The sequence below is a fragment of the Triturus cristatus genome, chromosome 8 (genome assembly GCF_964204655.1).
Source record: "Triturus cristatus chromosome 8, aTriCri1.1, whole genome shotgun sequence".
Classification (NCBI taxonomy): Eukaryota; Metazoa; Chordata; class Amphibia; order Caudata; family Salamandridae; genus Triturus; species Triturus cristatus.
The window spans coordinates 273,562,321-273,582,080 of NC_140591.1; the positions used below are offsets into that span (position 1 = coordinate 273,562,321).

The 19,760-nt window shown below is 43.8% G+C and overlaps 2 protein-coding genes across 2 annotated transcripts in view; one reads left to right on the plus strand and one right to left on the minus strand.

Annotated features, from left to right (window-relative positions):
• Positions 1-8,042, minus strand: part of LOC146801965 (uncharacterized) — a 51,166-nt gene extending 43,124 nt beyond the window's left edge. Inside the window, exon 1 of the mRNA XM_085621492.1 lies at positions 7,754-8,042. Coding sequence (XP_085477618.1) covers positions 7,754-7,878 — 125 coding nt within the window. The 5' untranslated portion in view covers positions 7,879-8,042. The remainder of the gene's footprint in view (positions 1-7,753) is intronic.
• LOC146801966 (sarcolipin) lies at positions 2,594-18,860 on the plus strand. Its single transcript, XM_085621493.1, has 2 exons — positions 2,594-2,691; positions 18,192-18,860. Exon 2 carries the CDS (start codon positions 18,277-18,279, stop codon positions 18,370-18,372), a length of 96 nt encoding a protein of 31 aa, XP_085477619.1. The 5' UTR covers positions 2,594-2,691; positions 18,192-18,276; the 3' UTR covers positions 18,373-18,860.
• The last annotated feature ends 900 nt before the right edge of the window (positions 18,861-19,760 follow it).

Consider the following 19,760-nt stretch of genomic DNA (forward strand, 5'->3'; position numbering starts at 1 on the left):
AGATCCAGTCTAGGGCAGTTGCCTGTGTGCCGGCGTCGTGGAGTCTTGCAGTAAGTGTGCGGTGGGAGACAGTGTTGAAGGCTTCTGAGAGGTCTAGTAGGATAAGGGTCGCCGTGTGGCCTTAGTCGAGGAGAGTGTGGATGTCATCTGTGGTGGCTAGGAGGGCGGTCTCAGTACTGTGGTTGCTGTAGAATCCGGATTGGGCGGTGTGGAGGATCGAGTTGGATTATATGAAGTTGTTGAGTTGGATGTTGACGATCTTCTTGGTGACTTTGGCTGTGAAGGGGAGGAGAGAGATGGGTCTGTAGTTCTTGAAGTCTGTCGGGTCTGAGGAGAGCTTCTTGAGGAGGGTCATGACTTCTGCGTGTTTCCAGTCATCAGGAGAAAGTGCCGGTTTCAAAGGTGAAGTTGATGTTACATCGTAGTTCGGGTGCTATGGCGTCAGCGGCTCTGTGGAAGATGTACAGCTGGCAGGGGTTGGTGTAGACTCCTGAGTGTATGCTCTTCATGGTCTTAGCGGTGTCTTCTGTGGTAACAGGGGTCCAGACGGTGATGGTAGGCTGGCTGGCGTTGCCGGTGGTGGGAGTAGTGAAGGTGCCTTGGTTCTGTTTGTTGAAATTGTCGCAGAGAGTCTTGATCTTGTGATGGAAGTAGGAGCTGAGTTTGTTGCAGAGGTCCTGGTAGGGAGAGGCATTTGAGGTTTCGCTGTGGGGTTTGGTGAATTCTTGTATGATGCTGAAGAGTTCCTTAGAGTTGCGGGAGTTGGAGAGAATTCCTGGATGAAGTTCCTCTTTGTGGATCTGATTCATTGGTGGTGTTCTGTCATGGCCGTTTTGTAGGCGGTGACTGCTTCCGAGGTTTTGATGTTCCTCCATCAAGACGCCCGCACGTGCGTCTGGATTCTCGGAGATCGGTGGTGAACCAGGTGGCTTTTGTGGTGCTAATACCTCAGAGAAATGGCAGAGTCGTCTCTGATGTGAAGCCTTGTTGACGAGTAGTAAAAGGAATGTTCCCTCCCAGTTTGCTGCACCAACCAAAAAAGAGGCTGAGCACTGGTGGGACTGGCCTTTAGGGCAATCAGGCAGTATCTGACGGCCCGGTCTGACAGGTCAGTGAGTGGGTAGTTTTTTTTTCGCTTTTTGTGGGCCTGTTTTATGGTCTGCTGGTCGAGTTTTTACTGTTGATTTCACTGATATTAAAACAAACATTACCCGCTGCAAGCTCAAATCCGTTCAGTCTTCAACACTTTGCAAAACACTTATACAGTGTGTCTTTACAAGTTCAAAACTGCCCCAATTTGCAAACATGGGCCACTTGTTTAGCTAATGGGGGCCACCTTTATTTTGATGCCTGGGCCTATTACCTGTCCACCAGTCTGATCCTAGCTAAGCACCTGGCGACCTTTGGACCAAGACAGAATTTTTTTTAGATTGTTTTAGACAATGTTTGTTTTATTACGTGAGGGACCACCACGGCCCAAATACTGCTATGGGGACTACTCATGTGCCACGTGTCTTCATACAAATATTTTCATAAAGTAAGCACTGGCAAAGTCAAAAGTTCGGAAGATAATGCCAGACTTGCTGGGTTTGCCAGCGCTAGTCATTTTCTATTTCTGCAGTTGTGTTCAAGATCGCTAGGTTTTGGGGTAGCACGAGCAATGCCGTGGGAACCACAAGACAAGCCATGGGTAGCATCGCCTACTCCTGCCCACCCCTAATTGATAAAAATGTCAACGACCAGAATGCATCTCGTCTTGCCCATGCAACAACTACGGCTGCTCGGCGCCCGTCACTTCGTCAAGGCTATGGGAAATGTGTGTGCAGCTGTGTGTGCAGTTGTGAAATTCTCGGGGCCTGGACATTGGCACGCGCAGCAGGATATTATGCATGAAGGTCTAGAGTGCACTGTTCCTGACACCTGATCACAACAGAATATTGATGGCTGGGTGGTTTCTTCTGAATGCAGGCCCGGCGAGAAAGCTGCCCCATTGAAACCCTAATCCAGGGAAGGGAAGCCAGTGTTGGGTTTGTAGGCAGCAGGACGTCGGTGGCCATCAAAAGGAGCATGAAAGATAAAAAGCTGAAAGTCGCAATAAATACGCCAGGCTACAGCCTGCAGCCAAACATGAAAGCATAGCATCAAATGATTGCATGTCATGTCTGACAATTTCAGACTGTTATGCTTTTTTAAGAACTGCGAAATGTTGCATTCTGGGAGTTGTAGTTTTCGCGTTAAACTTCACTTTAAACATTGTCTTAAATAGGAGTAGAGTAAAGTGCTGCCTGAGGAGCCTTACGTGACTTGCGCGCCTTGTACCTATGTATTAGACATGGAATTAGACGTTTCCCCAACCTTAGACATAACATTTGAAATTCGCGTGAAAAGCACTGGGCCTCTTCGGGTAAGCGCGCCTCGCGCACCCTGCTCGGTAACGCAGTCCCCGTGTCAAGGCTCGCGCAGGCCAGTCGTCCAGACGTCGAACCTGCCTCGTGCCTTTTTTAATCTTCATCGACCTCATCAAATTTCGTGCCAGTTCACGTCTTGCCCCCTCCTCCGCCTACTTTAGCTCCATGACACGGATCTCGGATCCACATAGCGCTGGCAGGAAGACAGGGTAGACACAGGAGGGGCAGAGTGTCCACTGTGGACTGGGGTCTCGAAGGCAGGAACACCGGACATCCTCTCCAGGTAACGTCCACCCTCTGGGCTCCGCGGATTCCCTTAAAGCAGTGTGTACATTTCAGAGAGGGCTTTGCAGCTGCGCAAGAAGGCGCTGGCTTTCTTTTAGTTCTTTTTAAATGGTGAAGGGTGTTTGGGAGTGAAATACTTCATGCTGAACTCATGCGGGCAGTTATTTGTCCAGTGCTTGTTGTGGCAGTGGGGGGCGGGTCAGGGAGCTGTGCTGGGAAGGGGTGAACGGTCTGCTTTGGTATGCAGACAGACAAAATGATCTCTCCCAAAGCTTCAAACTATACCTTGTGTAGCTGTCATTGTATAGGAAGCTTGAGAAACAAGATTCACGGCTGCACCATCTGTTTACGTCATTTATTCAAGTTGCCACTTTGCAGGGAGGGTTGTACCACACAGGGTGTCATGCCAAGAACTTAACATCGCAAGCAAACAAACACTGCATTTATAAAGCGCATGTCCACCTCTAGGGGAATCTTGGCGCTGAATAGCAGGTGTTTACAGTTACCTGACTCAATGGTGCTCATTTGATTGACCCACCGGGATTTGAAGCTGTGATTAGGAGGCCAAACACAGAATCATGGGCTGGAGGTTTTATCCACTGACCCACCATGGACAGAGCACTGACCCACCATGGACAGAGCAACTTTTCCCTTTTAAACAAACTTCCGTACTCAAAAAATGTATATGGGCATGTTTGTTCCATTCATTAGCTGTGCAAGCTGACTTAGATACTTGTTTTGAAAAGCAGAAAGTATGTACTTTTTCACAAACTATTTTCTTATTTCCTATAATTGTAATTGTTTACTTACAGGCTCACTAATAAGGCAGGCATGGAATGCAGAATTCCTTGAAAATGCTTCCGTCTTTTTTTCTTTAACTGTTTTAGGACAATTTTTAGAGTTGATTTAGCTTCAGACATGGATTGAATATGACTTTCTGCATTCACAGATGTGAAATGGGCAACTTTAACCAGGGGACTTATTGGAAAACAGTTTACCAATTCCCAGGAAGGCAAATACATACGCTGGAGATGTTTTTCTCCATCAAACCTCCCAAAATAAACCCTCGGCAGCCTAGACTTTGGGGTTGGTTTTAAGTGTTCGCAGCAAAGGCAGTGCCAGACTTTCAGAAAAATATATCCCTGCTATAGTGTTAGCCCAGCCCAAGCATTCTTCATGGTGTGGACCAGAGCAGACCAGTGGATAAAGTCAAAAGTCACACCAAGCATCGATTATGATCTAGACAGCTGATGGGTAATGGTTACTGCTGATCTGCTGCTAACAGTGCAGTGTTACCCTGGCAAGTCCTGACTTAGGACTGAGGGTCCACCTTGTCGACACGTCAGCGAACAAATAACCAAACATAAAGACTGCTCTTATGCCACAAAGAAGATCTTCGTACATTACTTACAGAAGCAGTGATTTGATTGGCTGATCATACCTAGTAGCATTCTAACAGAAACATTAACTTTCCCAAAATTAGACAGGACCCTTCCAAAGACTAAAAGGCTAAATTTGGAAGACTACATTACATCTGGCCCTTGCCTCATACAGCTGCCAAGCTGAATAACATCAGTGTGTAATCGGAGTATTGAGAAACTGCATTCTCACTGCCTGCCAACTGGCAGAAGCAAGGCTCTTCCACTCTTGTCAGCCTGGGAGTTCTTCTGAGCCCTCAGTTGGGAGTCGCACGGGTTGAGTCGCTTCCCAGTGCTGCTGGTGAGGTTAACGGAGGAGGACAGCTGCAGAATCTCCCGCTTGGGAGCAGCTGTGGCAAGTAGACATCTTTACTCCTCACTGGGACCATGTGTCTGAAGGATTTTCCAATTGATTTCAATTTCATCTTATAACTGGTTATGAATGTAGTGTATTATTTTTGCTGTTGATTATTACTGCCTTTGGTATTAACTTATTCTTTCTCCTGGTCATTTCAAGTCCAGTTCCGAAGAAGACGTCCAAGTATCATATACCATAAGTGCATGCCGTTGAAACCATTCAATACCATTTGATTTGAAGATTCCCTAGGTGCACTAAAGGGGAGGAGCCACAGAGGCATCTAAAGGTGGGTGGGTGGAGCCATCAGGGAGCTGAGGGGTGTGAGGAAGATGAGGACAGCTTTTTGGGTAGAGTATAAGATCCCTGAGTGGTGGGTGTTTTATACTTCCTCAACTCTATGTTGGCTATACCACTTCTGAAGAAACAACATCTTTCTTCCGGAATTATTGCCACTAGCAAGCAGTGCAGTAGAGGGTTGTTAATAGGGACCCACCCTTATTATAACATTAGTATCTCCTGTTACACTCAAAGCCTCCTACCAATCCCCACCCCCAACAACATGGTCTCTCCTTCCCATCTCTTTCTCTTCCCCTTTACCACTCTCCCATAAAAAAATACTTACTTCTGTCCCACACTATTACCCAACCCCATCCAGTCAAAAATAATATTTGGCCTCAGTGATGTAGTCCTCCTTCCAGCACACTATAGATATTCTCCAAACACAAACATGTGTATGTCTTTTGTCCTCAGTCCATATTTATGTCCCACTCCTGAAGGGAAACTACCCTATCTCCAGTGATGCCCTCTGCCACCTCCCTTGTCCTTCTCTACCACAAAAGCTGTCCTCACCCTCATCACATCGCTCAGCTCCCTCCTAACCACCCACGCCCATTAGCGCACCACGGGAATCATCAAATCAAACAGTTACTAAACAGTTACAACGGTATCCACTTCTGACATTTGATACTTTGGACATCTCTTCGGAACTGGACCTGAAACGTCGAGGCAGATGAACAACTGAATTCCAAAGCAACAGCAAAAATAATACCCTACATTAAAAAAACAGTAGGAAGATACAAGTAAAATCAACTGGAAAATTCTTCGACACATGGTCACAGTGAGGAGGAAACATTTCTACTTGTCACAGCTGCTCCCAAGTGGGAGACTCTGCTGCTGTCCTACCCCGTTAACTTGATCAGCAGGACTGGGAAGCGACTCAACCCATGTCGCTCCCGACTGTGAGCTCAGAATTCCTAGGCTGACAAAAGTGGAATTACCTTGCATCTGCCTGTCCACAGGCAGTGAGGATGTTGGTTTCCAATACTCCAATAACACACTGATAAAATACCCCTTAAGTCATTCTCTGTTGTGACATCAACACTTATAAAAATAAATCTTAGCATCCTCTTCTTATGGGTGACTACATTCACCGACACATAACATACTACTAGCCTGTTTATTGTACATCATTACAAGCGAGCTTCTGTGAAGACGTCTGAACCTCTGGACTTCTTAAGGCTGGCAGATCTGTAGAAAGAATGTGTACTGCTCCATCCTAGGTTTGCCTCCAGCTGGCATGGAAAGTTCTCAATCTTCATGTATTCCTGGACATTATCTCATTATAGCGAGGGCGAGTGAAAGCCTCAACCGTACTGATTCAAATCGATTCACGTACAATTAACTACAAGGTTTAGAAATCCCTAGTTTTGACTATGGCTTACTTGGTCATTGTCACTTTGATGTTCACGGGAGGGTATTTCTTGTTTACAGCAGGACCAGCCCTAAAGTCGTATCCCCTATTAAACACTTAAACTGCAAAAGTTTCATCTTGACTTCTATGTGTCCAGAACATCCCATCATTCTCTGCCCACATGGTGGAAGTTTCTTCCTCTCTACCGCTGTGCTCCGCTTTGATCCACCCCTTGAGTTAAACCAATATGTCATACGGTTCCAAACAAATTCCTTCATTAATTCACTAAAACACATGTTCTTTGGGGGACGTTGTACTTTATGTATTTGTTCCTTACTATGTGGCCCATAGGGTTTCATTTGCATCCAGAAAAGCATGGATATTATAAGACACATCTCCTATGTATATGAAACCTGATGATAACATTAAGCTGTCACATACTATCACTTACTAAAGCAAGCCATTAGTGAGTTTCTATTAGTGGTGAACGGAATGAATATCACCCAGTCCTACTCCATTCTGGATAATATCCATGGAGTATCACTAGTCAAAAGCTCACAACTACCTATAGTGTCACTATGCATATTTGTGATCAGTTAAAAATGCTGCAAGGCTATGGGGCCATTCTGAGCCTGCTGAGCCTTTATGCCACTGTTAAAAGTAAGACACCCTGGGTGTGACGGGTTACCCAGATGTGGGCACTGTGCTCACTGTGCCATTGGACTTATGAGGCATCTTACTATTAAAGCACAAATAGGCTGAAACCAGTTTGGGGTTGCTTATGTTCCTGTCTGGAGAGAATCTGGAAGGTTGGGCTGGTAAGTTACTAGTGGAGCAGGACCAAGCCCTATACGCCTATAGCTAGTCTGTGTCTACAGGGGCAATTATTACAATCTTACTAAAGACGTAATATCCAGTCAGGGCTTTTACTTAGTTAAAAGATCACTTTAATAATGTTTAAAAATATATATACACAGTAAAAAGTAAACCAAACAGCAATAAATCACACAATTGACACACAATACCAACAGTGAATACCAAAGTTGCACACGGACCAAGTATCGCGATCACCTCTCCCAGCAAACAATGGCCAATCTTATCCTGTGGGAGAATACCTGAAGCTGTTTGAGATCACGAGTATGACGGACATCAAAACAAAGACTAATGTCATCCTCTATGAAGGGCTCTGATGACCCTATGTTTTGCTCGCAACCAGTTATTTAGTTCTTCATCATGATCAATAACAACTATAATTGTGGGGTGGGGGGCAGGCTGGGTCTTCACAACCCGCCCTCCCCCGAGAGAAAATTTGAAAGTAAGCCCAAAAGGCCATATTACTTTGAATGACCGCGCTCAAGCTCTGGATCTGGCTACAAGGCTGCTAGGAGGTGCCTCTGCAAAGCCAGGGTGCCCACAGGGACACTTCTTCTGGCTGGCTGAGGTTGGTGATGAGTCCATACACAATGCCACAGCAAGTAAAGGGTAGTACGTACTGGAATTAAACAGTGGAAGGTGCCAGGGGGGAATAAAAGGTTCACAAATGTTGGGGAAGGGGCAAGTGTTCTTCAGACAGTCATTACTCCAAGTTGCTCACCTTCTAGTGAAGAATACGCTTTCTTGTTCAGCCACCATCCAGCCTCTGTTTAGAAGTAAAGAGACATTGTAGGTGCTCTGGTCAGCTTCCTCTTGATTCTTTGGTAGACTGGAGTTTGCACTCATGTAAAGCCGCAGTTATAGCACCAGCAAAGCAAAGCCAGCAGAGCATCACAGGACGCCCGTGGACTTAGTCCCAGTCCAGGGAAATGCGCGGTCTATAGCTCCATGTTCATGGACCACTTCAACAATGTCCGCTCAGGTCTGTGACAATGTAGCTCTCAAAAACCCTGGAGAGGGGTTCAGCTTGTATGTATAGTTCATGGCAGTTGGGCAGAAGCCCAATCACTAATCCTTTCGGGTGCATCTTCTGAGTTTGAAATTTCAACTCCTGTGGGTGGGATATATTTTTCACTTCTAGGGAAATGCAAATGTTATTTGGCAGAGGCAAGCAGACTGCTCTTTTAGAGACCTTGTGTACCTAACCAGACAATGCCTATGAAAGAGTAAGAGGGTGATGGGTTGGCCTTCTTGTTTATGCAGAGAGCATTTATAGCAATATTATTCTCAGTATGTATGCATTTTTATCTTAACAAGTAGCACATAAGCTTCAGACTACAGACACTAGTAATATTTCTAAAACTGAGGTATTTCAAACGGAGTACATAGGTAACTACTATGCATGAAAATGCTGTGAAATATCTATTATTTCTTAGTGAGTAGATGCATTCATGCTTCTTATTCACTTTTTACACACTTTTTATAAGATTCTGAGTGTGAAGTATATGCATTTCACTATTATGTATTAGATTTACGGGTATGACTTATTTTCTATTGAGGTAACATTAGCTGACATATAGGCAGACTATCCAGAGGAAAACATATGGCACTTTTCAGATTGACTATTTCATTTTATATGCAAAGTCCATTGATAGTAAAAATACCATATGAATATCTATGCAATGGTTAAGAATGTAAAAAATGAAGAAATACATTTATGGAAAGGAGATTTTGAGGAGGCCATTACAAACTAATTGCACATTACATTGCAATGACAATTAGGAAGAAACTATTATAAGAAATACCAAATTTGAGGACAACAATGCTCATTAAAAACCCTCAAATGTACCATTAACCCAATCCTTTCCCAAAACCTTCACTCTGCCCTAAATACATCTCACAGTAACCAGAACCCTATCAATAACACTAACACTAGCTCTAAGGCTAACCTTAACTAGATAACATAACCATATGCACAAACGTGAACCTAAATATAACACGAATCCCTCTCCTAACCTAATTTTAACCCTTGCCCTCGGTGTAACACACACTCTAAACTCTGTCCTAATCCTAAACGTTGCCCTATTTTAAATTCAACCCACAGCCATAAACTTAATTTTTCACATATTCGTAATAAAATGCTATCACTTTTAACAGCAATAACTCTAATTATATCCCTAACCCCAGGCATAGACTTTCAATGCTGAAGTCACCCATAGGACAAGAAATGACATAAGTGAAATACAATTCGAAAATGGGTGTATTTTGTTACTACTGTTAAAAAACCTCTTAATTTGGATCCCTTCCTTTACACCTTTCTGCATGTTATCCTGATGGCTTTCTTTAATGGTTTCTCAGTTTTGACATATTGCCAAAGTACACAATTTTCACCTGCTAAGAATAGAGGCTGTAGCACAACTTCCAGTGATTTTATGGGAAAATGATTCAGTGTACTTCAGATACCAGCGACCAGCGTGTAGACATATTTTTTCTTAAGCTATATGCGTATATATTTAGACATAGTATGAGGTCTGGCACCGTGGGACATGACAAATCACGTTCTTCCTCACTCTCGTATGTCTAAAAGCTCACTGTGTCTCAGATTGTTTAGTTCCTGCCAGCCTATGAATTCTGACAGTGCATGATGTTAGTGCTGTCACTAAGTTTGAGAATGTACACAAATATCCTGACCTTGTGTATTGTACGAGGGGGAAAAGACTACGGAACACATAGCAATACACTGAAGGAACAAGTACTAAAAATGAAACTGAATATATTTGCACATAAGGGCCAAACATCAAAAAATGCATATGAAATAACCCCATAAAATACAAAATGACTGTACAACCACACCTAATTCGTCACGTCAAAAGATTTAAAAATGAAAGTAGGTGCTCAAAACTGACATGACCCACAAATTGGAAAATGATGAGCAGGTATCTACAACACATTTAACCTCAAGCACCCCCAGGACCACAACCACGGGAGCACTTTCGGACCTTCCTTGAGCCTTTTGGAATAAAAATTTCCATAGCCCCCATACTGACGTGATGTCACTCCACGCTCACAAGAAACAGACATCGTCATTGTGTCAGAGATGTGCTGGTGCACCAACCAATTTTTGATAAATAGATGGTGATCATTTTTTTTCTACTTAAATTAGAATGTGGCAAGCCCACCATCCCTTCACAAGGCCTCTCAATGTATTTGCTTCAATAATTTCAACTTTTTTTTTTTTTGTTGCATGTCCCTTTTCATACTGGCAATGGGTTTCCAAATTACCATCTCAATTGTGTGTTGTATTACTTGTGTCAGAATGAAAGTGAGGGGTGGGGTAGGGGGCTACAGTGAATTTTCTCAACCTCTTGTCCGACTTCTATTGCCTCCACCTTCCTGTACCACTTATTTTTTTTCTTCATTTTTACTCCTGCCTATTGATCGTATTCTTTCTCATATTTTGGTTTGCTATCTCAGTCAACTTATGTTGTGCATGCTTGTGTGCCTTCTCCTTATGCTTTGCATTTCTACTTTAATGCTTATATAGTCCTATTTTATTAATATCTGTATGGATTAATACATACATTTTCTGGAAGGAGTTAGGCGAGATGTGGAGCACTGAGTTATCTATACTTGTCAGTACTGGGCACTGCGGCCATGTTTAAGATGATCTTCCTGCCCAGGTTCCTATACATCCTTCAAAACATAGCAGTCAATTTCTTCAGGGAAACTGGAGATAACAATTTGCCTATTTATGCAGAACAGCAAGACTACACATACAGCTTTGAATAAAGTGATGAGGAGCATGTACGACAGGCATATAGCCCTTCCTGACATCAGAAACTACTGGCCAGACCATTGACAACCATTAACAACTGGGAGTTCATGCCCTGGGACGAAGCCGCGATTAGAATAGACAGGCATGCAACAGAAAGTAGGAGATACCAAGCAATACTATACAGGCACCAGATGCCCAGAATATTACTGACATATGCACAAACAAGCATTGGCATAGCCAATAGGTCTCGCCTTTGGGACCTTATAAGTGTTTAATTATGAAGCACATTATCCTTGGTGCAACATCAACTGTTGTATGGCTAAACACTTATAATGTCCCAAAGGCGAGACCTATTGGCTATGCCAATGCTTGTTTAGAGCGGGATGCAGCCTACTATCTGGATGGCTGATGAAAACTCTTCTTCAATCTGGGGAAGGCGAAACCTTCACCAGCCACATTCCATTAACTGTTGTTGTCATAAGATGGCCTTTTCTTAAATATGTTGTCGATTCTACCCCAGAGAGGTGAATCCCTTAAAATGACATGTGATATATTGTTGGTTTCTGTGCGGCATCTACGTGCCGGGCTTATAATAAAAGATCTCTCTGAGCTGTAATTGATGATCAGTTGGCTAATGCTCAGACCCCCCACTACATTCCTTCCAGTAAATCTATAACACCCAGGGCCTGATTAACAAAGGTAATTTTACACTTTTCTGTAAGTTTACACTTGTAACCACTTTTTGTATTCACAAACTGCGAGTGTAATTTTACTACTGGTAAAATGACTAGTAGTAAAATTACACTCGTAGTTTGTGAACACCACAACAGTAGTAAAGTTACTACAGCAATTGTAAACTTCCATAAAAGTGTAAGTTTATCTTTGTGAATCAGGCCTATTAGGCTTTGTATAAAGTGTACTACCATTTTTTGGGAAGTCGAAAGACCTTGACTTGAAACAGGAGTAAACGACTGCATATGAGTGGCCCCTTCATTTGTAAAAAAACATTACGCGGAAAGAATTGAATAGAGACTCAGAAAATAATAATCCTCATTGATTATTAAGTTCACTACAAATTGCGCTTTTATTTGTCCCATTGTGTTTCCTATGTTGTTGTTTGTGATATTTAATGCAAATTTTAATGCTTGACAATGGTTTGACATTGGCGAATGACATTGAGTTTTTATGCCTTATCAGTAATCTTCTTTATGTTATTTTATCTGCCATATGCCATGTGTGGGTACGAGTATTATATGGGATAATCATTTCTAATTATGAGATGAATAAATATTGCCTGATGTCAGAATAAACTCCGGATGGCAGTGTTAATTAGAATTAATGCTTGATTTATGGCCGATCAAGGTACTGTGTTTGTTTTAGACATGTTGTCCAAGCCTCAACGTATTTAAAGGGCAGGGTGACAAGATTGCGCAAGCCTTTGATGTTGTGACGTTTTCAAATGATAAAATCAACTTAGTGAAAACGTAGACCAATGCAGGCACAATGCTCATGAAAAGAGCTTTCTCTGGTGGCCCCCGGCGGCCGTGACTCCTATTTCATCAAACCTGAAAAGTATGGAGCCACAATAGTCTCTTTCAAGGCTTACAATTGTGATGTTTCTTTCTTACTTGAAGAAAAAGAGAAAGGGCGGGGTCTGATTCGACTGAGTGATGTAATGAGCGTGCACTGAAAGCAAATAATCACAGGCGAAACAATAAATGCGCAGGACTTTTAAGGAAACTTAAACAACAGAAATGCCAACTTCTAATACAATATATGCTACGTTGTCATGCATCGTGACATTATTTTTGGAACATAATAATGATTTACGAAGCACATTGCATTTAGCATTGGACTGCAAGGCAATCTCTAATGGGGTGCGGCATCAACATATAACAAGTGCACAAAAGACCGTGAAAATGATCACGATCGCGGGGACGCGCTCTTTGGTCAGGGAGGGGTGGAGCGAGGCGCGCTGCATTGGAGAGGCGGAGCGAGGCGCTTGCTTGTGCGCGTATTCGCAAGCTGGTGGCCAAGCCTTTGGTATCACTTTTAAAACCCTCTTACAAAATGTCTCGCAGAGCAGCGCGTGCGCTGACTCAGCGAGACCTAAAAATTGAGACCGTATGGCGGGAAGCTACAAGATTTCTGTGTGCGGGGACACCAACTGAAAGTACTCCCCTGTGGGGTAGCAAGCCTTATCAGATTTGGTCACCCTTAAAGGATTCAAAGAGTGGGATAATATTGACATAAGCAAGTTGGGTGACGCCCGATCAGGTGAAGAGATGATCCCATTTAGGGGCAGATTTACAAGCCCCTTACGTCATTTGTGCACCGTTGTGGCGTCACTTTTTGTGACGCAGCGGCGGCGTAAAATGCGTCCCATTTACAACGTGACGCATCTCGGGAGATGCGTCACGTTGTAAAGCCCTGCGTCACATTATACCTGACGCAGGTTAAAGGGGCAGATTTACAAGCCCCTTGCGCCACTTTTGCGTCATTTTAAACATGGGAAAAATGACGCAAAAGTGGCGCAAGGGGCTTGTAAATCTGTCCCAATGTATGCACGGTGGGAATTTCCACTTAAAAAAGCCCCGTAGAAGTGACGCAGTGAAATCTGCAAGATTTCACTGCGCCACTTCTAGGACACCACTGCGTCAAAACCTTACGCTTGCTTGGAGCAGGCGTAAGGAGTGACGCAGCACAATGAGGATAAGCCTCCCCATGCATTGCTGGAGTTGCGTTGTGCTTGCGACACGACTCCAGCAATGCGTGACTTTTGGGTTGACAGATGAGTCAGAATTTCAGAAGCATCTGTTAATCTTTGCGCCATGGTGCGCCATATTGTAAATACGGCCCATCCATGGTCGCGCAAGGGTTTCTCAGGGTGGCGCAGGGAAAGTGACGCATCTCCACAAATGCGTCACTTTCTTGTAAATCTGCCCCTCAGAGTTTTTTGGAGGGAGTATCAGATGCCAGACGCTGAACAATATAAATACATGTAGGTACGGCATGCTTTGATGTCCCACAATTAAAAGGGTGCTAAGATCGCCGAATAATTACAGTTAGAAGACAGGATACATAGTGAACCCTTACATTTTACCTCACTCTGTTTTAATCACTGTTGTTTCTTAATATCATTAATTAATCAACTATTTGGGTCACCTTTTTATTGAGAAATATTACTCTTTTTAATGGCTGAAGTAGCAGCTATTTTTGCTATGCTCTTTTTCAGTAATACAATCCAAGACCGAAAAAGTCCTATTTTTTTTAAATAATTGTTATCAAAAGTATACCATAAACAATTGTGCATCGCCATTCCAGAATCGAGTTCAGGTAGGCTTTATTTAATCGCTGTTCTCTTTTTCTGGATATGGGCAAATTAATCAGAAAACCATTGCAGTGATCTAAAGCACCTCTTCCAACCAGTCCACTCTCCTCCATGCACAGTCATAGTACCTCGACATAAGGACAAATGTTTTGCGCATTTCTCCAGTATAATCAATCACTTTGCCATGGCCAAACTGTACAGTTTTTGTGGATCAGAATATCAAAGGATAAGTACCCCTTAGTTAGTATTCCAAATGCAGTGGTCAGAACTGCCCAATATCTGTCATTGACCTCTTTTCTTCCAGTTAATGGATAGCAATGAGTTCTCACCGATACCTTGAGCAGTTCTCGCCAACTACACTCAACTAGGTTCTCATGAAACATAGGGTCTAATTCACAAAGGTAAACTTACACTTTTGTGTAAGTCTATGATTGTTTGCTATTCACAAAGGTATTTAACCAGTAGTATCTTTATGACTGCGGAGTATCCGCACATAAAACAAGCATTTACAATGCAATGGTCTCGGCATTGTTAAAGTTAGAGCTGTTGGCATTGCTCATGACATTCTTGTATGTTTTTTGTTTTTAAAACATTTAAAGAAACTGCATTGTTATTTACAATGTCAATAGCTTAATCACTCTCCAATGCGAGACCTATTGCATTTGCACCCACACACAGAGCCACCCACACAGAGCCACCCACACACACAGAGCCACCTACACACACAGAGCCACCTACGCATACAGAGCCACTCACATAGAGCAACCTACATACAGTTACCCCCACCACTCACATAGAGCAATCTACACACAGAGTTACCCCCACACAGAGCCTCCCACACACACAGAGCCTCTCACACACACACACAGAGCCTCCCACACACACACACAGAGCCTCCCACACACACACATAGAGCCTCCCACACACACACACACAGAGCCTCACACACACACACACACACAGAGCCTCCCACACACACACACAGAGCCTCCCACACACACACAGAGCCTCCCACACACATATACGCTACAGCCAGGGCTTTAAGAGGGCCGGGTCTCACCAGTGAAGAGCATCGGCAGTTTTTTAAATGGGGCCTCGAAACGGGTCTCTATCGGGAGAGACCCCATGAGACGTGTCCGGGAGGTTTCGAGGTCTCAACCATCTGAGTACCTGCTTCTGGGACGGCGCATGGTCCGGGTGCGCGCATTGTCTGACCACCCGAATACCTGCTTCTTGGGGGTGTGGGCAGGGAGACTCCCATAGCCTGTCCGGGGCTTCCAGGGTCTGAAGTGCACGTGTTCCAGCTTGTCGGGGTAGAGACAGCCAGAGGCGTGAGATCTCAGAGTTTAACCCGATGCTCAGAAGTGTAAGTTTAATTCCAACAGCATCCTCATAGTCGCCCACATTTTCGCTCTCAGGGTCCGTCCCTGCTACTCAGAAAGTCGGTTTTATATCCGTACGGTTGGCAATTCGCCCAGGGGCACTCGCATGTCTTCCAAACCCCCGGGCACTGTACTTTGTGGGGATTTAACTACCCATGTAAGTATGACACATAAAGATTGTCTTTAACTGTATGGTTTGGCCGCTAGTATTATTGGGGGTGGACTCCTCGAATCCACGAGCACACTCTGCAGCCACGAATTCTTTAACAAAACCTTCACGCGCGTTGTAAGAAGTCTCGGGGGTGGGAAAAATGCAAACCCAGTGAAAGTTTAAAGATGTATGCACTGTACCACCTTATCACGTTCAATTCCGCGGCTCGTCAGGGGTCGGGAATCCCGTGCATCCCTTGCACGCTCACTTCAGCGCCTAGACGCCTTGCACGCTCACTTCTGCGCCTTGTCAGGGGTCGTACATAGGATACGGACAATATAAGCACATACACCACTCTTTGCAGTGTCTACAGTAAAAGGTGCAAAGCAGAGTGTGAGTATTCGAACTACAAGAATACAGTTATCGGCGAGGCGTGGCTGTGTCTGTGTTTTGGAATCGAGTGGTGTGAAGTGCGTGCTTGTGTGTGTCTGTCTTTAGTGGCGTCCGCTGGCCGCCGCCGCTGGTTTCACATCACACAGCTTTAGGACCCGAGGCTGCAACCTGGCAGGACGCAGACGTCTCAAGTGTCCCACGCCAGCGGAGAGTACGAAATACGAGTTTCTTTTCTATCCTTTGCAAATCTACAAATTCCAGAATGTACCGGGGTAAAAAAGCCTGCCAGTTTCAAGGGGACGATTCGCAGAGTTTTTAATGCACTGAGATCGAGTTTATGTGCACAAAAAGGTCAACTAAGCGTTAAGGTCGGATCTTCTGATTCAAAGTGTCAGACTCTGCGAAAGACAGGAGTGCGTGCCTCGGTCTCCCCAGGGTGAAAACTGGAAGGCAGCACCGCCATACTCATTCACTGGCAAAATACGGTCCCTGTAGACAAGATGAAACAAAACCATTGTGCAAAAATCAGATATTTCAAATAAATGTACCTGTGCGATTAACAGGAGTAGGTTTAGCGGATGTGAAATGTAAGCCTCCCACTTGCTTGGATTTCTACTTACTTCTGTGAGTTTTGTCAGAGGGAATCGCCTTGAACACCACCGCCTTTCCACCGAGGTCAAGCAGAAATGCCTCGGAGAAACGCAGCGGCGTTTTCGGATTCGATGGCGTGTTTTCCTTTCTCTCCTCTTGCCATTGGCTGGAATGTTTACATTCCAGAGGAGAGAAAGAATCGAAAAAACACGCCCCGGAATCCGAAAAGGACGGGGCTTGTTTGGAGAGACAAACCTCTTCTCCAATGGCTGACCAGCATTTAAGAGGCCAGCCAATGGAGAAGAGGAGAGAAGAGGGGCGGGTTAAAGCCCCTCTCTCCGAGTCATTAAATCTCGCGAGCGAGACTGCGCAAGCGCAGCCTTCGCTAGCCGAGACCTAAAAATAGAACTGTCCTATATTTTTATGTGAGGAGGCTCCGCAGTCGTAAAGATATTACTAGTAACATGCCTTTGTGAATAGCAAACAATCCTAATCTTACACAAAAGTGTAGTTTACCTTTGTGAATCAGGCTCTCTGTTTTTGGAAAGACAAATATAGCATTCATGGTTATTGATGCTAAGGCAATGTTGCTACTTGTAGCGAGGTGTTTATTTGGCAATTCAGCAGTTGAGTTTCTTGACAACCTGTGAAAATTGTTGCTCCAACAGCTTCACACACAAGATGATGGACGGAATGTTGCACATTGGCAAAACATTCACCCCCAGTCACTGATCTGGGTTTAATCCATCATTATTTTGCTCACCACGCCACCCCAGTTCAGACAAGGCCATATGCAAATCAGTCTTGACCCTGTGCCTCATGGGAACAGTCCAGCCTGAACTGCCAAACCATGTCTTACCTGGACCGGAATCAAGCATCCTAGGACCGGTTTCGGGGTTTCACCCCTCTTCAGCCAGGACAGCTTGACTCCAGTGGCGTAGTGAGCACGGGACCCACGTCTGGGCATACCCTTCCCACATAGGGCGAACAGCAAAACACACAAGATGATGGACCGAATGTTGCACATTGGCAAAACATTCACCCCCAGCTACAGATCTGGGTTTAATCCATCATTATTGTGCTCACCACGCCACCCCAGTTCAGACATGGCCATATGCAAATCAGTCTTGACCCTGTGCCTCATGGGAACAGTCCAGCCCGAACTGACAAACCATGTCTTCCCTGTACCGGAATCAAGCATCCTAGGACCGGTTTCGGGGTTTCACCCCTCTTCAGCCAAGACAGCTTGACTCCAATGGCGTAGTGAGCACGGGACCCACGTCTGGGCATACCCTTCCCACATAGGGCGAACAGCTTCCACAAGTTGGAACCCTGATTCAATAACTATAACTTACATTTTGTATTCTACTAATACTAACAACCTTTCCTGCAGCGTTTAACCAACCAGAGTGCTGACCCTGAATTCAAAGAGAAAACTGTATACAAAATGCATTAGCTAAAACTTCTGCTCTGAATTCTTGATGAACAGTAGGATTTTTATAAGTTTTTAATTTTATTACTTTGTCCCATCTGCAGGAAAAGCTAACATCCACCTCTTGACTACTGCTCATAAAGGACTCTGTGAGGACTTGGACCTCAGACCTCACCATCATTGACAAAGATGGAGCGATCTACACAAGAGCTGTTCCTCAACTTCATGATCGTCTTGATCACTGTCCTGCTCATGTGGATTCTTGTGAAATCTTATCAAGAATAAGGAACCTCAAAATGCCGTTCGGATTACCCTAAACGTGTACATCTGTGAAGAACAATGTAAGCGATGCACAAGTTCACGCAAGCTACACCGCTGTGCGTCCTATGCAGCTCATATGCGGTCTGAATTGCAAACTGTAAAATCCACGCAAAGATCTTCCATCGAATCCCTTAGGCACCGCAGGCTGTTCTCAGAGGACAAACTAAACCTCCAGTTAACAATGACCCTAATGTGAAGCGCTCACCGCAAAGTTAATCTATGTGCTTCTTGTGGTTTTGTGTTCAATTGTAAAAGGAAAGGAAAGTAATTTCTTTATTGTCAATGCCATAACATGGATACCACCTTTTCCTTGCAAGCAAATACAGCTTGTCCAGTATGTTATTGCTGCTTAAGTGCAAAGACTACTCCAGTAGATTGAATCCTGACTGAAGAAACCCATTGTTTGCTCAACACTGTTTGCAACTGAATAAAGATACAACGTTTGTTGCCTCTTTGTTGTTGTTTTCACTGTTTCATTGGTGCTACTCGACTATAACTATGTATCAGGCTTTGCACGCTTACTGTGCCATCCACATTTTAGTTAAGAACTACATTAATATATATACTACGCACACAAATCTATGTTTCTGTTTACATATATCGATACCCCTGTTATTAACACCAAGAATCGGGAACAGACCCCACTTCACTATCTCTGCTAATTTATTGCAGTTTCTTCTCCCATGGTGCGTTTTGGCCAATCCTGACCTTGATCAATTACACTCTGCGATAGTGAAGCTCAATTGTATACTAATCACATGATGTGTAGACATAGAAAACAAACCACAAGGAATAACAAATATATCGTGATAAAATCATCGTGAAGTTCAGGCAATATGCTCTCATTGTTATAAAAGTTGTTAAACAATCAGCAACCGCGAAAGACACAGAATGAATTACTACATATGATTAAACTGGGTATATGCACTACAATTACTGGCTGAATCCATTTATGTGTGCTAAAATCACCAAATACTTTCCTCATGTATTAGAAGGTATGCAACGTTCACAAGAAATCCTAAACCTAATGCACAAAGCAAAACAATACAAGGCAAATGGTTATTCATGTGTATCCACAATGGATGTGCGAACCATATACATCCCATTACTATTATTAGTTGCAGTCACACATCACTAAACATAGATAAAAGACCATTCACTTGTCGATTAAGCCATGGTTAACCAAATAGGTATTTCATATAGCCTAGTCAAAAATCAAGTACAAGTATCCCCTATACAAACATGGTGAAAGTTATATAAAATATTGCAGCCACATAACCAAAACTCAAAATACCAATTAATGAACAAAAGAGTTGAAATGTAAACTGTGCTGATACGATGTCAAAAATGTC